Source organism: Cyphomyrmex costatus, unplaced genomic scaffold, assembly GCF_001594065.2.
Source record: "Cyphomyrmex costatus isolate MS0001 unplaced genomic scaffold, Ccosl1.0 scaffold2, whole genome shotgun sequence".
In the NCBI taxonomy this organism is placed as follows: Eukaryota; Metazoa; Arthropoda; class Insecta; order Hymenoptera; family Formicidae; genus Cyphomyrmex; species Cyphomyrmex costatus.
This window is the reverse complement of record NW_017276038.1, coordinates 2,526,252-2,548,910: the sequence shown is the minus strand read 5'-3', so window position 1 is coordinate 2,548,910 and position 22,659 is coordinate 2,526,252. Positions and strand designations below refer to the sequence as shown.

The 22,659-nt window shown below is 35.4% G+C and overlaps 1 protein-coding gene across 3 annotated transcripts in view; it reads left to right on the top strand.

The window, feature by feature from the left end:
- Positions 1-2,164: 2,164 nt before the first annotated feature.
- The window catches only part of LOC108773202 (cysteine and glycine-rich protein 1), a 36,516-nt gene continuing 16,021 nt past the window's right edge, over positions 2,165-22,659 (top strand). For 2 of the 3 annotated variants that reach the window (XM_018538936.1, XM_018538935.1), the window contains exons 1-5: positions 2,165-2,284; positions 4,428-4,808; positions 5,393-5,567; positions 5,830-5,938; positions 6,123-6,247. In XM_018538936.1, the coding sequence (XP_018394438.1) occupies positions 2,172-2,284; positions 4,428-4,808; positions 5,393-5,567; positions 5,830-5,938; positions 6,123-6,199 (855 nt within the window). In that variant the 5' untranslated portion in view covers positions 2,165-2,171 and the 3' untranslated portion in view covers positions 6,200-6,247. Of the gene's footprint in view, positions 2,285-4,427; positions 4,809-5,392; positions 5,568-5,829; positions 5,939-6,122; positions 6,408-22,659 lie in introns of those variants that run through there. The other variant, XM_018538934.1, reaches the window with a different exon arrangement.

Genomic DNA, 22,659 nt, shown 5'->3' with positions numbered 1-22,659 from the left:
TATTGAAAACAAGAGTATAAACATAAGTAGGAATAAAACTGCTTGCAATACTATTTTCAACTTGATTGCAGTAACGTTGATACAATTCTTAGCATTCAAGTTTAGAAAATTTAATTGATTACACAAGCTAAATTAAAATCTAAATCTAAAATTAAAATCACTTATTTATAAATATGTTAAATATCTTTTCATTATTGTAATTTGAAACTGATGAAGACTTATAGTTGAAATGTTCTCCAAGAGCATTGTATATGAATTATATGTATTTATATATTTATACCTAGTTAAATCTTTCCAAGATTATTTATAATAAACTAGTTTATATAATTTTAGATCTATTTCAATTGCTCTTGAGCTTCTCAATCTGTAAAACTATTTTTTTTAGCAAACTAATCTATATGTAAGGTAAAATAAAATGACTTTTTATACGTAGGCCGTTTAATTATCAATCATCTACGAGGCAAAAGCTATGCCAACTTTAGATCTGTCCATCTGCGGAGTCACTTCCAGCTGCCGAGAACAATAACGTGAACAATTCTGTGAGATAATTGACAAGAGTTATCCGGTATCTCGGAAACCGGAGCAGATCAATCGAAAGCGTATCAAGAAAATTTGGAGTAAATTGAAGTAAACGATTCCTGTGGAGGACAGCGGCGACGAAAATAATCACAGAATGAAGCGTTAATCGTAGAACACGGATTTCACCAGAGAAATGAGCAGCCCTCGAAATCAGTTGAGGTAAAACGTTAAGTGTGTAATCTTAATTATCTCACGATACATTTAAATCGATTGAGTATATGTTTCATTAATCAGAAATATTCAAGATAACTGAATTATGATTACCTATAAATTGTGAGACATATTCTGCAGCATCGAATATAAAGCTTTTAACAAGGATGAGTGCACTCTTATATACAAGTATAAAGCAGCTTCAAACTCTGCATATTTTTTTTTGTTTGAAAAGGCGGTAATGAAAGCGAAAGAAGGACTAAATAAAAAACATTAAAATTGTTATAAAAATAAATATTATTTTTCAATAAAACTGTTTTTCAATTTATTTTTTATTAGATATGTAACGTTTACATCACTCTGTGGGAATAATGCTTTATATTTATTTTATAACTGTAAATTTGTGTTAGACATCACTGTTAGATAATAAAAAGAGCGAAATTAAATTAAAGAACAAACATTAAAATTATTAAAAAAATAAATAATTTTTAATAAAACTATTAAAAAAACTTTTTTTTGTTTCACATAGAACGTTTACGTCAAATTGTAGGCTAATGCTGTATTTTGATTTCTTAAATAAAACTCTAATTTGCATCGAATACGATATTAAAAAAAAGAATAAAAAGAATAGAGAACACGTTCTCGTTTTATCGTTTTATTTTTCATGTATCAACTCTTTTGATGCTGTTTCATTTATATATCGTTGCGAGAATAATTTTAATCGATCGCGTCTGATTGTCATTCGCACCTGTGCATATAGTATCTATATACGTAACTGCTTGCATCACAATCGTGGTGAGCGGCCAAATGAGATAGAATTGAGGATTGTGAGCACAGATATTTCTAGTACCACGGGCGAGGAAAGGACGAGGGTGATTGTATCCGCCTGCGAGTCTTCTTCCTCTTGCCGCGAGTCTAGAACCGCCGCCGTTGATACATCGGACATCGCGCCTCCGTCGAGACGGAAGTGTTTGTGCCCGTCGCGTCCATTAACAGCAAATCGCTGCGCGCCGTTTCACAGACGGGTCTCCTTCAGCGACGCCACTGTTATTGGGACCGACGGCGACGATGATCGTTGCCGCCACACGATGCAGAATGACGATCTAACGAGCACATGTCGCGACGACGACAGAGAAATCGAGAGCAAGGCTGAACGGGAGACGTTCTACGACATTTGGAAGGCGGACGACTCGTCAACTGGCAAGAGCGACGACGGATACTCGGAAAGTACACCGAGGATCGACAATTACGCGGAGACCCGTTGTAGAGTATCGGGTTGCACTTTCAACAATAACAAAGGCCAGCGTTCGCAGTCAGAAAATATCAACGAGCAGACAGTCGAGAGCGATGAACATACGCGGGGAGAATGGACCGGTAACAGTGACGTCTGTCCGACGGATCGCATTGCCGGAAATAAAGCAAGAAACGACGAAGATGATATCATGTGGAACGAGAATCTATCAAACTCCACCCACAGGAACGTAGACTCGATCGACCGTAATGAGTATCGCATGCGAGGAGGCTGCGGTGGATGCTGCTGCGGAGCACGGGAAAAGTGGGTGAAATATCATTGTTGCGCTAAGACGTTGAAATTTCGATGTTGCTTATTTATAATCTTTTTGTGAGCTATTTGTAAGGTTAATAAATCAGTAAAATGATCGTAATAAGTCAATAGATTGAACTTATAGATTTACGTAGCATTTGTAAAAGAATTTACAGCACACATACACATATTTGTCTTTAATCCTTCGGATGCCAAAATATATAACAAATTTACTGGCTTTGGGTCTGTAAGACCCATTTAATCTATGTTAATTAAAAGACATTAATGAATTCTTTGAGGGCAGTGGTTTTCTGGTAGAGAAACTATAAAGATAATATTTTTTAAATATTTTCGGGGTTACACTGATTCGAATCTGTTCTCAAAATTCGACAATCCAAATTTAAAACATAATCTGATTATTGTGAAACTGAATTTTAGAAAGTTTTTGATACCACTGAATTTAAATGCCGCTTGAAAATATCGAATTCCAAAAGAACAGTAATCTCCAATGAAGGAGAATGTGGTGTCGTACAATCAGAATTCATAATCAGAGTTTGAAAGTTAGTTTAGAAATCAGTAGGAAAGAATATCCTAAATCGGGCCGTGTTTCAAATCGAACCTTTTTAATTTAAATAAATACGATTAAGCAGATTTGCGTGCTATTTATAATGTAAAGTCCTTATAAGAATATGTGACAGCAGTTTGACAGTACTCTGTCATGACGTTCATAGAACAAATATGTATTTTCGGTTAAAAAAATTTAAAAAAAAAAAAAAATCCTTGTAAATCCTTATTTAAAAATGTTAAAAATTTGAACGGTAATTGATTTAAGATAATTATAAAGAGTGTAGAATTCAAAAATATCAAAAGTTTTGTGATTACTTTTGCGGTTTATTATAAAATTTGTTCCAATAGTTTGAAAGAACCCGTGTTTAAATCGGACCTATATAAAAAAGATAAGCCAGTTAATTCATCGAAGAAAGAAGGTTCGCCACAACTTATAGTATATATACTGATGATCGACCGATCAGATCTAGTCTAAGGAACACTAAATCAAAAGAATATCATGGGTCCGTTTTTTGTTCCTGCACTGTCTAAAATAGTACATACAGTACAATAAGTTGAAGTGAAACAAATATACATTTATTTCATTTTAACTTATTGCACCGTGTGCACTAGTTCAAACAATGCAGGAACAAAAAACAAACCCTATGTGTCATCAGACTCAGACTTGATGGAATTTTTTATTGATTTTAATTTTAATAATATAACTGTATTTTTATAAATTCATAGTTCCAAATCGGACCGGAAAATGCACTTTTACATTTTCCATTATAGTTTGACATGGGTAAGAGATACGTCAAAATGGTCTGAAGCAAAAATGAAGGAAATTAAATGATCTTTCGAGCGGCACCATTGGTTTTATAATCGGACTTTATTTTTGCCTTATAGAGAACAAAAACTGCAAATAGGTTCGATTCAAAGCACTCTCCCGTACTATAAATTTTATTTGCGTAGCATTGATGTGCTTCAAATAAAGTGACACTGAAAATTTGAAGTTATTTCGCAATTAAAAATTCCCTAAAACCGAGTTTTATTATTAGTTTATAGTTTGTTATAATCAGATTATTTTTTGAAAATAATCATAAAGTTTTGATGTAATCAAATTATTTTTTTTCAAATTTTATCCATACACATATTGGATCTATATTATTTAAAATTGTTTATTTTTTTTATCTCAGATTTAAATAAAGCATCAAATTATCCCATAGACTAAGTTTCGTGAAAATCAAGTAAACAGTTTACAAAATAAAAGGTGTGCTCAAATGCACATGTCTGTTTCCAAACGGGTTAATTAAAGAAATTAAAATGACATTTGTATGAAGTAGAATGAATACAAAAATTACATTTTGAGATAAAAATAATCCCCAATTAAAGATATAACATTAAAAAATTGAATGGTTTTTGACATTTTGACAAAAAAAATTTATAATTGAATGAATCCAATAGAGACCTACCATCAGCTCTGGAGAATTAATGACCGTATTCAAATAAGTATTCAAGCATACATGTTGTGCGTTGAACATTATTATAAAGACTTCTCTTAAGCAAACCGAGATACTGATTGACAATACAACATTCCCACGCGGTGCAGCATCTGGAGGAGTTCACAGGGTTACGGTTGCTGTTGCGGAAGACTCGTACCGAATGAATCATGCGCACCTAGCCTGGACAGAATCAAGACAGTGTGCGTTATGCCATCGCATTCCTGTTGTTGTCGTCCCCGAGTCTGCAGGAAGTCGGCCAGGTGCGAGCCGCCTCCATGCACAACGAGTATCCGAAGTTGCGACGGTGGTAGATGTTGCGGCGCCTGCGGGAAACCCGGTCAGATCTGCACATCATCGCTGAGGATCTGCAACTCGTCAGCTCATTCCTCACGCGGGAGATCGCCTTGCGCTCCGCGTTGTCCACCACAGTCATCTTGCTCAATCAGTGGCTGCAGAGGCTTCTGCAGCGGACCCAACAATTGTAGAAGGTACAGGTCGTGCTCTCCAAATTTTTTTGTAGTGGAATCTTACTTAACTTAAAGAATCAAAATTGAGCCAGTCTTGAAAATGGTGGCTCAATTTTCAATATTTAAGAATGAGATTTCACTTTTTAAAGTGAGATTTATTCTAAAAGTTTTAGAGAGTAGACTTCTGTAGAATAAAGTGGCACAATTTAGAACCTGGTACAATGAAGATTTGAAATCAATTTTCTTAGTTCAAATTTGGAGGTACTCTTTAACCTTCCACATAATCAATGATCAGGGTTACTAAACCTCAAAATTTGATTTAAATCTTGTTTCGTTTAAAATTGCATCATGTTCGAAATTGTACGATACAGACTTTGTTCTATTCTTGTTCATAAATTGTCTCAGAATATCCTTTTGATCATAAAGTTTTCTTCCAACTAATTTTTAGAATTAAATTTTTCTTGACTCTATAGTACTTTTATGTCGTAAAACTTAAACCGTAAGTTGGATGATGATCAAAATTGAAAAAAAAAAATACAAAAATGAAGAATTAAGCGTTTTATAAGCTGGTTATGTTATAAGAATGATTTTGATCTATGTTGCAGGTCGCACAGTCCGAGATGTCTGTCTACCATAGGTAACGGATTCTGCAGCGTCAATGACGGAGCGAAATGCGGTACCGACGTAGCCTGCTGTCGGCTGAGATTGCCCTGTGAATGTCTTGGTGGCGGCCTTGACTGTCGGCGATGCGGAAGAAAGGTCTACCAGGCTGAGATGCAGGTAAGTACCATATATTGTTAAAGAGTTGGCATCCAAATCGAGATCGTATCATTTACGACAGTTATATTGTTCAAAAATATATTTGAATTGACGCACACATACAAAAACATCTGAATATTATCCATTCAATAGATATAAGTATAAGAAGTAAAAGAAATATGTAATTCTATTGTAACATTTAATTGCGATATACAGTAGAAAACAGAAATAGATTTTGAGGGGAGTATTATACATTTTTACGTGTAATGTATTGCTTTCCAAGATTGCCTCCGGAGTACCGTATCACAACATTTGCTTCAGTTGCTTTTGTTGCCGAAAGCCGCTGGAACCGTTGACTTATCAGGAAAACGGCGGCGAGATCTACTGCAAACGTTGGTATTATCAAATTATAGAAAAAAGAGACTTTCGGGAAAGACAAATACCTCTTCTTGAATCTCTTTATGTTTCGTGTTTCCTGCACTCTTTCCGCTTGAGTCTCGTCGATTAAATAATATTATCACCTTTGGCTAGTTAAGATTGCCCAAGTTAACTGAGTTTCCTCTATAAATTGCACAGAATGTTACGTTCGTAATTTCGGACCGCAAGGATATGGTTACGGCGTGGGAGCCGGTGTACTACAGACACCCTTGTGATCCCATCGAGTGCCTAATACCGGTCGTACCACAAGCGAAAGCATTCAAGTAAAGTTATGACGTTTCCTTATGCGTTTCTATTTCTTTACGACAGTTATAAAGTGATGCGTGAGGAAGCTTAATGCATATATTAAGACGTTTGCTTTTGTGTGACACCATAATCCTGTACGTTATTCCGCACGCACGCGATGTTTAGCGAACGTTCTTACACGAATAAATCTTGTGACGCTGAATACACTACAGTGACGTTATTATTCTTGATATTCAATCCGTTTATTCGGTAATAAGTCGCGAGAGGAAAGTAAAACCTAAACGTGCAGGAGGGACGAAGTCGCGAGTTAAGAGAGAAACAAGAAGATCGGGAAGAAGTTTGCGGGAGGAAGAGTAAAACGGTTGCTCTTTATACCAAGAAGAAAAGAGAATAATGTAGTCCGTTTATTGAGCCTCTCTGCCTCAGAGTGAATTGCGCGAAATGACTCGTCGAGGACTGATTACGGGAGTAAACTAGATACATGTAAAAATAAGGAAGGGGTGAGACGCGGATTCAGAGACGCGGGAAAAGCGGGAAAAGATGCGGAAGGAGAGAGGGCTGAGCGAGCGAGGCGCGCCGCGTTTTGGAAGGAAAAGGACGACGAGAGAAGGTACGTTCGCGGGCTTGCAAAACAGAGAACGAGGCAGAGTAGACAGGAAAGAGGAGGAAAGAGTGAGTGGTTGGTTTATTGAGTCTCTCTCCGGCGCGGTGGATTTGTGCGCGGAGGAAGACGCAGGCGGAGGGGCGTTTATATAGCTTTCAGGCGCAGAAGCTTAATCTAATTTCAAATATAAATCTGTTCTCTCTCCACGCGTTCTCTCTCTCTCTCTCTCTCTCTCTCTCTCTCTCTCTCTCGTCTCTGTCTTTGCCTCTCTTTCTCTCCTCGCGCTCTTTTCCTTCCATCTGCACCGCGCACTGCCGGGCGCGCCCTTCCTCGCTATCCGCACAGAGCGCGCCGCGCTTTACATTATACTTGCCCGGCTACGAATAATGTTTTTCGCTTTTCCCATTAACGTTACGGGACACGAGAACTTACGCAAACGCACCATCCAACGGGCGAGCACCGCTTTGTCGCTCTACGTTTTCGATACAGGTACAATTATGGAAGCAATAACACGTTAAGTCTGAAGAAAAGTCGTGTCTCTTCTTTTCTCTTTTGCGTATGGCTCGCCTCAGACGAATAATGAATGCGATCTTTTACTAGTCTTTTCTGTAGAATCTACCAGAACTTGGATTGTGTATGATTGTCAAATATTGCTTTCTATAAAATTTATGAGAAGCAGAGGTTTGACGTTTGACCCAAATTCGCCTGGATTTTGCGTCGATCTTTTTCGGACAAGCCACGAATTTATTTATGAACTTCGTTCTACATAGAATAAAGCCTTCATGGTCTTGTCAGGGAAAATTAATAATTTGCTCTTCTCTCATGCATTTGCATTATTATTTATTCAGTATCGTAATGATTCATTTATGATATCATAAAGATTCAAGCAGAATAAAAAATCATAATGTGGTGACGTCAAAATAAAGTCAAAATTATTCCAAATGTATATTAAAAGTTATTTTTGAATCAGTCAGGATTCAATTTAATATTATTTTGATGTTTTTAGATAAAAATCGGAGCGCGTAAGTCGAATATAAGAAGATAGTGAAAAACGTAAACGAAGTTTCTGTCACTCTCCTCTTACATACATATTCGACTTACAATTTTTATTTTCGCCGGTTCGCAATAAGTTCTTTAATTTTTCAGGTTTTAATATAGTCGTAGCGCGTCCAATCAACGATTTTATTTAATTTGGGGGATTATATTATTATTTCAGTTTGATTGTGTTACAAGCCCGAAAACAATCGACGCTCAGTCATACCTATATATCTGAGATCAATATTTATTAAAAAAATATATAGATGTATTATTCCCCAACATATTATCTGACTTTGATCTAAGTCGTGCTCTTTTTATCTAGTTATCGTGATCCGTCGTGCCGCTACCTTCTCGTTCAAACTACAGTTTTGATTTCCCAATCAGTTTCCTTTCGGAGAGACGAATCGCCGTCGACCATTACTCAGGACCGAATATTTACACTACAAGCCGGAACAATTTCCGATTTTTTCTGCTGCGCGTCGCCGGGTAGTCTATGCCAATTTACCAATGTAAACCGGTGTATTTAAATTGGCCTCGGGCCGCGAGTCGACGGGACCGGGAATTTAAAAACGCTGGCCGCAATTTTTTTCCGCCACCGCGACGACGGTGGTGATGCACCACCACCCGATGCACCGAAATCGGCAAAATATCTCTTTCCGTTTGACGTCCGCCGATTCGGCCCGAATCTTTTGTGTGCCGCGTGGCGCGCTTATTTCGAACTGGTATGAAAATCAATTATTTCGTTAATTCGTGCGTTACATTGGCTGTCACGGGGCCATCACTGTGAGCGACAGCGGCCCAAGGCGCTATTTTTCAATTCCCGATGTCGCCCCCGCCTTTCACGAACCCGTATTTCCGTCCTGTTTTGTCGTTCCCGCCGGCCTTATCTTTTATATATTCTCTCTCTTTTTTTTTCTTTCTATCTCTCGATTTTGATCCCATGTTTTGGGAGTCTCGGAGTTCTCCAAGTTTCGAATTGCTGTATTTTTACTTTAATTTATCAATGTTTTTTTAAATCAACCGTCTGAGGTGATTCAGGTAATTAAAATTCTATTTCAAAGAATTAAAAATGATTACTTTCATTTAAAAATCATTTTTGTACATCAAAACTCAACACACCTATAAGAACTTCAAAATTGAATTACACGTGAATTCATGTGTTTTAAAATTAGATAAATCGGTCGGTGTTACTGTAATTTAATTAAATTTCTGCCTCATTAATTTCACTTGCATCATTAATAAGCTTCGCAATAATATCAATAAGCATCTACATGAAGAATAATCGATTTTCGAAATTGCATTTCAATAATTTGTGGTATTGATTTTTGCCGAAATAGTCCTCAATCGATGTATCTTGTGGTTAAAAAAATTGCATTTTTATTATACAATCGATTACAATACCAGGATTTTTTTACAAATAGAGAACGCGAATAACATTTTTTAGCATTTTTATTCTTTTTATACATATAATTAATGAATTACACGAAATAATTCGAAATTTACCCGTATTAATGCAACAAATATTTTTAAAATAAAATGGGTTATATTTTGTAAAATTTAACGTATTCGCATAATCCTATGAAAATCACGTTTCCCCGAGCCAATTTTTTTACACGAAGGCCATTTAATATGTTTTTAGCATGTGTAATGCTCGCTCGTTCCATATGTAAAAGTTCCTTTAATTTGGTTGTTCCATATGCAAAAGTAACTTTAATTTATTGCAATGCGTCTGACTGCTCCTAATTAACGTACAGCGCGAATAAAACACGGTACAGTTGATGCGTGATATGAGTTCCAGTCTCTACGTCGCGAGTGAGTGTATAATTAATTACCAGCATTTGGACATGCGCGTAACAGTAGTGAAATCGCAGCGGCAACGATTTGCGAAGTATACCCATACACTTTGGTGGCGTATAACGTCCGAGATTAATATCGTCTCATTTGTCAAAGTACGACGCGTCGTCTTTCGGCGTATCTCTGCAACGCAGAGTACCTTTTAGAAAAGGGCGCCGAACAAACGTCGGACCCCAAAACGGGCCCCAAGCACTGTCACAACATATCCACGGTAAACGGGACATTTTTCGACGATGTGTTAAAAGCGGCACGTTATTAATAGCATGTTATGAATTAGCCATTTCTGTGTGGAGCGGCAGGTAGAGGCCACCGTGTATTCCCATGATATGTTTTCGATTGGCAGGGAAGTGGGCATGTTTCGGTCGGGCTTCATAAAATCGACACGACGAAAATATGCATGTAGCTTAGAGGAAGAAAGAAAAAAGCAGATATAAATTTTTCACGGGAAGATACACTGTAATCGTCCGCATCAACGTCCGTATTGAATAGAGAGGCGATATGTCTTCATATATTTTGCTGTGCTCATCCTTATCATTCCCTTACTTCAAAAGTGACACAACTTAAGAAAAATTGAGGTTTTTAAAAAAAGGGAAAAACTATCTTTTTAACAGAAAATTATTGTCTAATCAAAAATACTCTTTTTGATTTGTGACGAGATTTTTATATCTTATAAATTATAACAAATTCGGAAGAATTCATTTCATCAAGGAACATCGTTCGAAATATATCACAACCTATATTTACTTTTATCAGCTAAAATGACTAAATAAAACAATAATTTCTTCAACAAACTTCGATCACTAAACTGTCTTATCTTTAAATGTTCTGTATAGAAAAAATTTTTTTTTCTTCTCTATAGAAAAACTTTCTTTTTTATTTATAAAAATAACTAAAAATATCTTGTTCTTATAGAAGGTATAACGATCTCCTTAAAAATCCCAAAAATGACACAAGTGCTATTTGGTGAACGGATTGTGAAGTTAATTTACTTTTGATGATTAATTGAGGAATCTTTATATCTAATTCATTTTTATGATAATATTATAACTTGAAAGTTACATTTTTTGAGTTGCGTTACTTTTACAGTAAGGGAATGTTATTATTTAATATATAATACTAATCTCTAGTAAGATCACGTCTCTTGCATTTACAATTACTTGATTCCTCTTAAGATATTACTGATCATGTAATATCACTTGTTCTCCGCGTCAATGTAGTGATGTGTTGCTATGTACTATCTATGTACTATTCTGCAGTTTCCCGTTTGTATTATGCGACGTTTTCATCCATTGGAAGATTCAGTTCAATGCTTTTTTAGCACGGCTTATTATTAAATTTAATGAAAAGGAAATACCAAAAGAGTATCGCGCAGCTCAAAATAAACGAAATACATATTATTTTTGAAGCTATCGCGCGCAATAAAATAAAGCTAGAACTAAACTACGTGAAAATGGCAGATGCAATCTGTTTACGGTTAGAAAAGTGAATAACTCCGGCCAGATCTCGCGGGATGACCGTACGGTGGAGGGTGGCGGTGATCTTATCCTGTGTGTCTAATTATCTGACACGTGGACGCTACCGTAAAGAATCTGCCGGGTGCATTTAGAATACATTGCCATCCATTCGGGATAGTGCTGAAGGGGTAGCGAATCTCATCTCCGAAATGACGCTTGTCGAATCGGCGGTATTTAAATCGAATTAACAATGAGTTTAGGGAGAATCACGTCCGACTTGGTCACATTAATTTACGTAATTCATTGATTTATACGTATCTTTCTCTTGTTTTAAAAGTGATACAATTTAAGAAATTAAGTTTCTCTGCGAACAGGAGAAAAATTATTTTTCAACTTGACAAAAAATTGTTGACTGTGGTTGTACCGTATATATCACTGGTAAAAAAAATATATTCTTAACATGATCAATTTTTGTAATTTTCACTTCGAGATCCTTAAACAATCTTTTTGATATAGAATTGGTTTCTATAGAACTATAAAATATAAATATTATTTATTATTACTATATAACATAATAATAATAACTGTAAAAACGGAGCTTCTAATTATAATTATTTCATCACACAATTACATAGGAAAAAAAAAACATATTGTGTTAATAAAAACGGTCCATTCAGGCCTCGTCAAAATTCTGTATTAAATTCTTAACATATTTAGGTGTTAATTTAATATAATGTGATTATGTTATTTAAATATTTTGCGTTAAATTGATATTTAATATTATTATTAAAATAATACAATTTATAAGTGAATAAACATAGTGTGTTTTAAAACATAAATCCTAAGATATATGAATAAAACACGTGTTAATTTAACATGTAAATGTTAATTGTATTAAAAAATACGCTTCCATAATTTGCTTGCATATTGTATCAGTTAATTTTTTACATAATATATTTGTTGCTTTCTAACATATTCGTCTTCTGTCAAATTAACATAAAAATTTGACACTGTTTGACTCACGTGAAATGCATTAAATTTAGCACAACCGTCCTTTTCAACCGTCCATAGTTACACTTTTTTCTCAAAACTTCAAAACAAACACCAAGTTATAAAAATTACGCAATATCAAAAAGAAATACTGTTGCATATTTTAGGATTAAATTCCGAAACGAGCGGTTCTCGAGAGAGGACGTTCTCGTCGGTCAATGAGAATCAGAATATCGGTCGAGTCTCGATATTTGCACGGGCCATCGTTGGTCGTTCCCGATCTTCTCGTTTGTAAAGCGGTGGATGAGCGATATGGTATAATAACAAAAACGTTAATAATAATACGACGAAGCGCGTAGGACGGGGTTCCGGGTGCGTGCAGCGTGCGCGCGTTTAATTTGCATGGTATAAATCGCGTTTCCGGTCGAGCACGCAACGCAAACACGCGTTACATTTACGCCCTCGGTCCACGAATCCCTCCTCGGACCGACGAGAGAAAGATAGTCGCGCTCTCGCGTCGTGTCGCATTGTGTGACCCCGCTTAATTTATGATTCGATAAATAAATCAGCGCCATTTCGTTTCCCTTCCTCCGTTCTGCTTCTCTCACTTTCCTCCTCCTCCTCTTCTTTACTGTGTACCCCGTTTTGTTGTGTTGTTACTCGCTCGCGCACACTTGTAAGACGATCTTTGGGGGTTACGCCCAGTTAAACATCGCAGTTACCATCGTCAGCCCACCGAAGGGTAACTCAGTCCTGTCGGTCTCCCTTATTTCGGTTACCGAACTCTCTCTACGCTCGTTTAGCACACGCTAACGCAAACCGATGCGTTTACGCTGGGTGTCCCCGTTGCGTCCTTGATTTCATTTACGTTTCATGATCCGCACGTGAATCATGAATATTCACGGCGCGTCTGTACGCGCCGCTAAATTTCGATGTGCGCAAATTATAACGTAACAGATCAATTAATTTTCAAATCATAAACGAGTCTACAATGTTACATAAAAGGCATCATTGAAATGTTTTATTTATTCAGCACCATTATTATCAGCGCGATAATTAAATCTATTTTTGAGCAATTACTTTATAGAAATGGTATATTAATATAGATTATATAGATATACATTATTTCCTTATAAAATATTTTCTCATAGAACTGTTCCAGTAATAAATTTATTACTGGAAGACAGTATAATTAATTACTTATTTATAGAATACTAAAAAAATCATTGAATAACAGTGCTTTTAATACTTAAAGTAAGTAATTATTAATTACTGTCAGTATTAACTTGGCTAGTATTTCTGTAAAGACGCCGCCACGATATGGCCAATGTATACGCGAATCTTGCACTTTCTCAAATATTAGCGTACATTCCGTACGGATGATATTTGCTAATGTGGCGAATGTTGGCCGTATTGCCTTAGGCGCCTTAAGGCTTGTTCTCCAGTGGTTTTTAGAAATTTTAACTTTAATTCAATTCATCCATTATCGTCATAATTTATTCATCTGAAAAATATAAGACTTATCATCATTATCTTTATTATTTTTCTCACGGTACAAATTAAACTCTGAATATGTAAAGCGGAACAGTATTTTTTAATAAATTTTTCACTAGCAAGGAAATTCCTAAGATAGATACTCGCTCGTCATATTTCAATTGTTTTTCTCCAAAGAAGCCAAAATAAATAGACGACTACGACTTCGCGGCCCGAAATTTACGAGCGGACCCGAGCGGCGGTGTTATGGCTTCGGGTGCGGATTCAGACCCATTTCCCTCTGAGTTTTTATTATTTTCTGATGGCGTGTTTACGAGGATAGATGAATGGAAGCGTATTTTATGGGACAAGTATGGGTTTTAGATTAGGTAGCTTTGACGCTTTTGCAAAATATATATACTTATATGGAACGGCCCCTCTTTATGGTTTGACAAACTTTTAACAGATATCTTATTTCTTCATGACCTTTTAACCGTTCAATAAATTCACATTGACCTGAAATATCAAATTGCCATAGCCTGTTTTTACTTCACAATAAACTGTGTGGTTCATTAATCACGATCAAAATATTTAAAAAATATATTAAAAATATTTTTAAAAAGAAATTTTCTTTAAATTGAAAATCATTTTTGTTTGTATCATAATCTTTTTCATGTCGAATAAATTTTAATGTTTCTTTTCCTCTTTATTTTTGTGCAATGTAGCGATGTCTATAATTTATCTCTCTCATAACTTTTAATAAACTTATACGTATTCTTTTTACAAAATTATTACTATAATATTATATAATGTATTATATTTATAAACAGAGAAATATTTGTTATTCTGTTTAATTCGCTATATAATTTGTTATGGGCTTTAAAATAAATGCATGAATTTGATATTATTTGAATAATTAGCATGAATATCGTACCTTTTCAGTTTATGATGATGTATGATGGTATGATTTCATTCGCGTCAGAAATTGTTTGTACAAGGGAATATTTTAGATTCTAGTACTCAGGTTAAAATGTTCTTCATTTATCTGATTGTAATTGTATGAAAAATTCATATATATTTATAACATAATTAAATAAAATAAAAGATTAAATATTTTATAAATAAAGAAAAGAATATAACGAACACGTTGAAATATGTTCTGATTGGAGTGCATTTTTTAATAGAAAGAATTTTCCTTTTTTTTACATATTATTTCTCATGTTTTATATATTCTAATGGTCCCGAAATTTTTAATCTCCCTCGCAATTCTGAACATTTTACTTTTAACTCTTTTAATTTAATTATTTTAATTTTATGATTAATACAGCGCGCATTTCTGCCCGCGGACATGCATGATCTCGGAAAGCATAATGGTAATGCGAAATTATTACCTAACTAGTTTGTTTGTAAACGAAAATAGCCCCGGTAAACTGGTAACGGGTATACGTCGGTAGTCGTTGTGAAAAAAGGGGTTGCGCGGTGAAGGTTACAAACAGAAGGAGAAAGAAAGAGAGAAAGAGAGAGAGAGAGAGAGAGAGAGAGAGAGAGAACGAAAGAGAGAAGTAAAATAAAATCAGAACGGTGTCATATGCGCCTGCTTGCATGATAAATGTAGCGATTTAAAATCGAAATTTCTCTTTTCGTGTGCACGACGAGCCTCGACGTTTGACTAATGGTCCCGCATTAACTATTGGAGCATTAATAGAACGGCGCGTGGAAATTTTGAAAAATACATTTGCCCCGACAAGAGAGATTAATATTTTGCAGCTCTATCTGCTTCGCTGCACTATGTCGCGCATTCTTTGGTCCACCCAGACGGAGTCCACGTTTCGGCCCTCGCTAATGATAGTAGGCTCGACTTTCTGTCTACATCCTTGCACTATATGGAAATTTCTTGTCTAATAACCGGAAGAACGATGTCTTTATTAGATAAATATATATGTATTTATGATATAAATATAATATGTAAGTGTTAAATCTTCATAAGAGAGTTTCTCTTTTTAATTTTACCTTCTAAATATTATAAAAATAGAATTAAAAATAAGAATTATATTTGTTCATGTATCAGTGGTCATCAGTTTTATCTGTTTATTTAGACTTTGCTGGACGACAAAATTTCACTTTTCTTATGTTAAATTAATAGAATGTTTCTTATAAAATATATACGTATTAATTTCTGTCTGTTAAGTTTATAAGGAAAGCACCAAGGATTTTCAAGTAACATATATATTAACCTCTAAACATTCCTCTATTTATGTCTTTCGCTTAGTTAGATACAAATAAATTATTTATAAGGGATAACCACTAAAAAAATTTTACATTATATTTTTTTACTTATTATAAAAGATTTTAAGGAAAGTAATTAATTTTAATTAAGGAAAAGACCCCATACAAATGAGCTGTTGTTAGTAAAATGTATAAGGACAAAGAATATGTTATTTACAAACAAAAATTGGAGCCCGTAGAATAAATTTAACCTTATTTTCAGATTCGGCGTAAAAATATGTAAGAGTTAGCTAAAATGATCTATTTAACAAAATTGTAGACCAATATAATTTGCGAAGAATACAAACAGAAGCAACAGGGCGAAAATGGTCGTTATAAAAATATTTGGAGGCTACTCACACTCCGAAGTCAACCCTTTCTCAGGTTGACTGAAACCTACTCGACAAAAGTGGTGGAAAGTATAGGACGAGACGACAAGACCACCCATACGAAACAAGAGCGGGGTGACACTTGGGGCATCTAGTCAGACCAAACCTATTGTCAGGGGACCGGGAGGGGCGGGTTTCGGGGTCGGGATGGACTGTGCTTTACCGAGCGTGAAATATCCCTATTCTTTAAACCATAATAGTTGCCATATTCTCTCTTTCTGTCTCTCTCGAAGTGTCACTCTTTTATGTTGTACAAAGCGTCGACAAACCATGAAACGCGAGCCTCCGTGATTGAGAGCAGATGAAGAAAACACGCTCGAGCAATTCGGCAAGAATGCATCATCTTGTTCTCATCACAATTATAGTCTAACGTCTGAACAGTGCACTTGTATATCTTCAAAAAAGAGAAAATACATCAAATAGCTTTATTTTTGTTTTATTATTAGATGCTAATTGTGAGAAAGAGAATAAAAGCAGAATTATTTGGTTTTTCAAGTATAGGTACTAAAATATACATTTGCATAATATAATCGCAGATGCGATTTGAAACCTATCATTGAATATTAAAAGGAAAGTGAAACAGAAACTTTCGCGATTTGTATAGTGGGAATGAAAAGCAGAGAATGGCAGGTACGGTCGATGCAGAAATGAGAGCGAGGAGAGTAAAAGAAGGACAGGGACCGAGGAAGGAAGGGGGCAAATGGAGAGGCAGATGGATGCGGAGAGGCGCGAGCGAGTGGATGGAGATTCCCCATGACAGAGGATGATAATAATCGGTCGAGCGTTTTCTTCCATTTCGCTTTATTATCATATTATTAAAAAAATCCCCGTGAAATGTTATTAAAATCGCTTAAATGTCGCGTGCCGCGGCGTGGCGCAGCCAGCCATTGTCCTTTAATTTAATAATATTAAGCGCGAACTTTTCGGGGGTTAACCCGGCAACGTGGGATGGGATCTCGGCGTCCGCCTACCCCTCGCCGTATTACCCAAATCGGATTCGTATAGTGCTCTCCTTACCGTGACCATTTAGGGAGATATCCTACTTTATCGTTTGCCAGCCGTTGAATATTTTTTGCGAATCGTTTCGAGATTGAGTCGCGAGTTTAATATGCGCGATAACGAAATGTTGGAAAATCAAAATTAAAATGTTTCAAGATATATATAGAGGAAATAATACATCAAGGTATATATAGAGGATATGATATATATATATATATATATATACATGAAGGATTTTTCGTATAAATTAAATATATAAATCCAAAAATTTTTTTATCTTAAAACTGTTCATTATACATAAAAAGAATGCTGAAGTATTTATAAATTTAGTTAGATAGACTTATAGATCTGAAGATTAATTTTGCTGGACCATCAAATTAATTAGGTGGGACAACAAAATTAGTTCCTAGGATATTAAAACATTTTGCAGCATTGAACTCATGCTTGAAACTCCTGCAAAATTATTTTTAGATATAGTCAAATTTTTAGATTTTTTCAGCAAAATTGTTCTTTTAGTTTAAAAATGATTTTGTTAACGCATTAAAATATTATATAATATGTGATGCTCTAACATGATGAATATTGTAAAAAGTTTTGACATTCGATGTACGAATTGCAAATAGTTATTGTAATTGTAAACTACGATCGAAATTTTCGAGAGTTGTTCAGATAGAGATTTGTCTGGTCGCGTGTTTAATTTATGAATCTGGCAAGCTGGTTGTCGGTTAACTTTGATCTTTGCACAGGTTCTACGTATTATACTCTCGGCTTATACGAAAGTCATACATTTATAATTGTGACTCGCTGTAGAATGGGAAAACTTCTGCGAGAGTTGCGAGATATTCCTAATGTCAGCATCTTCGTAAATAATTGATTATTTGGGCGGAGTGCGTCGCCTTCTGGCGCTTGTCGTTATTCCTTCAATGGTTACGAAATTTTCGTCACCAGCTGCAACGATCGTCTGCAGATCGATCGATGTCTGGGAAGAATCCGAGCGGATAATAACGCGTAACTATAACGCCAGCGGCGCGAAGTAGAACGAATCAACGTCATTAGCGTCGATTTACTATTGGACGTGTCGGAATGTGCAACCAGGCGAATTGTTCGGTGCATTCGTCGCATAATGGTGCATAGATCCTGCATCGTTTCCTGATCCACAATACATTCGCATACACGCGCAGCGCAAGTTCACGGTCGTGTTTTGCATGTATTATACACACATAGTGCGCCTCTATTAAAACGATATTTCTTCAAGAAATATCCTAAATGCCGAGTCTTTGTCACGCTCCGATCATATTTGCGATTGCTTTAATTTTTCATTTCGTAGTTCTAGTTTTTCTCCACATAGAAGGAATGATTTTGTTGAGAATATATTTTTTGAATTATCAAAATAATTATGTAGATCGCTTAAACGTTAATGATAATGTTATAAAGTTTTAATATTCTATCAACTAGTTTAAGTGATTTACATAATTATTTTAATAATCCAAACAAAATTATTTTTAAATATGTACTTAGCTACAAAAAAGCTACATCAAAATCGTTCTTTTCGTAAAATTATGTTTTATATAGTATCAGTATTATTTGAGTGATTCAGAATTCATTTTTAACGTATTTTATTCCAAATATTTTGAAAAAAATTTTTTTCAAATCATTCACAACGTTTATTAAATTTACAATAAATTTTTAAATTTACATTATTTAAAAAAAATTTTTTATTTCTTTCTATAAATTTTTTAAAACTTAAGAGAATAATTGTAAATAATATTATTTTATTGAAACTAAAAGATGTTCGCTTGGAATTGACCGCAAGTTATGAAAAATTTCAACGTGGAAGATTATTTTCACTTTCATGAATAAGTCGTCTATGTCCGAGAAGTTACTTAACGAATATTTTACCTGGACAGACTGTAAAAGACGAGAGCATTGGAATTCGACAAAGTTTCAAACATGTGTTACTTTTTAAATTTACAAATTATAATTTTGAAAGCTACAGATTTCCTTCTCGCGTGATACAATCCGGCTAAAGAGACCTGGGACGAAGCCAGCAATGAAGCGATTCTGACAGAATGGACCGATGTAACGAGACGAAAGTGGATGACAGATCGTTCTTCTGTCCCGCGAATAGGCGTGCGATGATTGATTAACGGAGAAGCGACTTACGCGCACTGTCGTTTGATTCGTGCCTATGGATACGTCGCGCTTTTATGTCAACTCGCTACGGATGCAGCTACGAATTGCCGCAGGGTTACTGTTCCCCTGTGAAGCACCACGAGCCATCGCGCGATTTTAACCACTTTAATCGGCACAGGAGACCTCTCTTCTAAAACATTTTTGTAGATTTTTACTTAGTCTACGAACATGAATATATAAGATTTTCTAAAAATCGAATATATATGAGAATTTCTTTTTTGAATTATACATTAATTTTTTATCTTATACATTAACTTAAATCTGGCTTGCTATACTTTCTTATTATTAAAACATCCATTTGAATGCTGGAGATGTTCATAAAAATTTGCGAAAAATGCCAAACAACACATCTGCGTTTTTCCTGTTTTATATCGAAAAGTGTCATGATAAGAAAATTTGCTATATGTATACTTTTTATCTTTTTAACAAGTTGAAAGAAAATACTTTGATTGTAAGGCCTAATGAAATTTTAAGAATTACGGTAGAAGCTGAGCGTCTTGGATACTTTTCTACAAGAGACAGCGATATCATTACATCCTTGTTGTTTGTCAATATTAAACAAAGATGAAATGATGACAGATGATCTGTGTGTGCCATGTTATCTCTTGTTGGAAAATACTTATTGTTATCTTGCCGTAACGTTCATTATCATTTTTAACAAGAAAAGCGAACAGCGCTGCATGACATTCTCAGCAGTTAAATTAAAATAATTTAAAAATTGGAATTCGTTAGTTTTACATAACGAAAGAAGAGACAATTTTGCGAGGCAACTGACACGCGAATAAACGATGACTATCGAAATCTCTAGCAAGCGCATACTGCAACGGAATAACAAACGATCGAGGAAAAATCGGCGAGTCACATCCGCAGGATCCACAGGCTCGCTTTCACGCAGCGTGATCGTGCGACGCGATTGAATCAATCTGAGGGAGAGTCCTGCAAGGGGTGCGTGCCGCCCTCCGTCCGATAAAGGGACGTAATTTTACGCCTCTCTATCTAGCATCCGCGCTGTCTATTCCTCTCACCCCGGAAAGCCGACAATTAGTCGCCTGCTTATGTCCGTGATTAATGGACATCTACGAGTGCGGCGAAACCGGCGGGCGGGCGTGTGTATGTTCCATAGCATGAGGAGAAACGGAATGAGATGAGAGAGTTAGCTGTGTGTGGCGGTGATATTCCATTAATGGCCATTATATTCATCACGCGACAATGCGTGAAGTTCTTATGACACTGCAGACGGTCGCGAACAGTTGCGTAATAGTACGATGTCATGGCGTGAATCTCCCCGACAGCTTGCGACAGCGTCACTTTTCCCCGGTAATAAATAGTAAAAGGGTATAAATAAAGTGAAATGCGAAATGATATTCGGCGATAAGGCAAATGTTAAATAGGTACATAGAAAAAACGATTTTGTTAAAAGCTTAGATATCCATATCTAATTATTTCGATGGTCCGACAAAATTTTATTTTCGGAACTATTTTTATTATATATATTATATATTATGTATTTAGCTAAAATTTTAGACTCTTCAGCCGAAAATCATTTTTTTAGTGTAGAAAAGTAGAGAGAGAGAGAAGCTTCATTTATAAACCTATAGGTATAAGTTAAAATTATTTCATTTGGACCATTAAAATAATTATGTTTGACACTTAAACTGGTATACAGAATGTTAAAACTTCTCACAGCACATATTGTTAATATTTAAGTATTCTATATAATTATTTTGATGGTCCAAATCAATTTATATTCTCAGATCTAGTTAAATTTTTTAATACTTCAGTAAAATCATTCTTTTTTTGTAGAAAAGTGAAAGTTTCGAGATTATAAAATTTGAAATTTAACGTTTGACAAGTAAAACGCAAGTTAAGATGAATTCCTTGAGACGATTAATGTCCAAATTATTAAGTTCTTTAATCAGATATTTTAAGATTTCTTAAGTTTGTTGATGTATTCGTATTTGAAAAAAAAATCAATAAAATTTTCCTACATACTTATAATCATATGAATCGACATATAACCCTTTAGCAAGGGTTGGGTGTCGTAGAAAGTGCAAATATTTTCGTATGCATATACGCAAATATAATCGCGCCTTCGGTAGGGACGTCTGTCACAAAAGGGCATATCACGTGAGCTGACACTACCGCGTCTCTAAGCAAACACGTAGTCGCGGCATAGCTTTTTTCCACTTTTTTCCTCTCTCTTTTTTCTGTTCCCGCGACACGCTGTTACATGGCAGACACACATGTATGCAAAGACAATATTTTGAATGTATAATGAACGGTGCGCACGCGGGAGGAGTAGGGTCCACTGACAGGAGATCCAAAGAGGTTGCGGCCTGTCAATTCCGCAGAAGTTCCATTTCCATATTTTGCATTCGCGCAACACAGCCATTTACAACAACAGTTTTTCGTCAGCGCTTCGATACGCGCGTATTGCTCTCGCGTGTGTTTAGCATGGATCCTGGGCTACATTGTAGAATCGGTGTGCGTGCGTCGAGCGAACCGTATTATTTTTCGCGTTCGACGTCGAGGCAAGAGGACCAATTCTCTCGGCGACGAAAATAAATACGCGCGCGAGGACGGAGAAAGAGGAAAAACATATTTCGAAATTAATGAACAAAATTAATAGGAGCTGTCATAGGGGCGCGTTGCGTTGCCGCTGCATTAATTAAAATGCGATACATAGGTATCGCGCGCACGCCCGTACATACGTTTCGGCTTTCATAATTATAATCGTATCGCGCAAGGAAGGGTATATATTACTCGCGTGATTATGCGTGTAAATTAATTATACATTATGCAATGCGCGCTACGTAATATGATCGTACATTCATGTATTATCCGTGAGAGACTAAGTTTTATATCGCCAGTATTTGTTAAGCATGAATATATGGTTGGTATGATGAAATAAACTATACCGAGAGAAAAATTTTTAGTGTTACTATAATTATATATTATTATAATTATGTTTGTTATTGTTGTAATTTTAGTAATAATAACTGTATACAGTTCTATCAATAAATATACATAATTGGTACTGAAAATGACTATACCAATTGTAATTATTACCATAAAAATGATTGCGATTATAATTTAACTATACGATACATATAACTCTAATTAACTATAATTATAGCCATTTTTTAAAACATAAAGTATGGTTTAAAAAT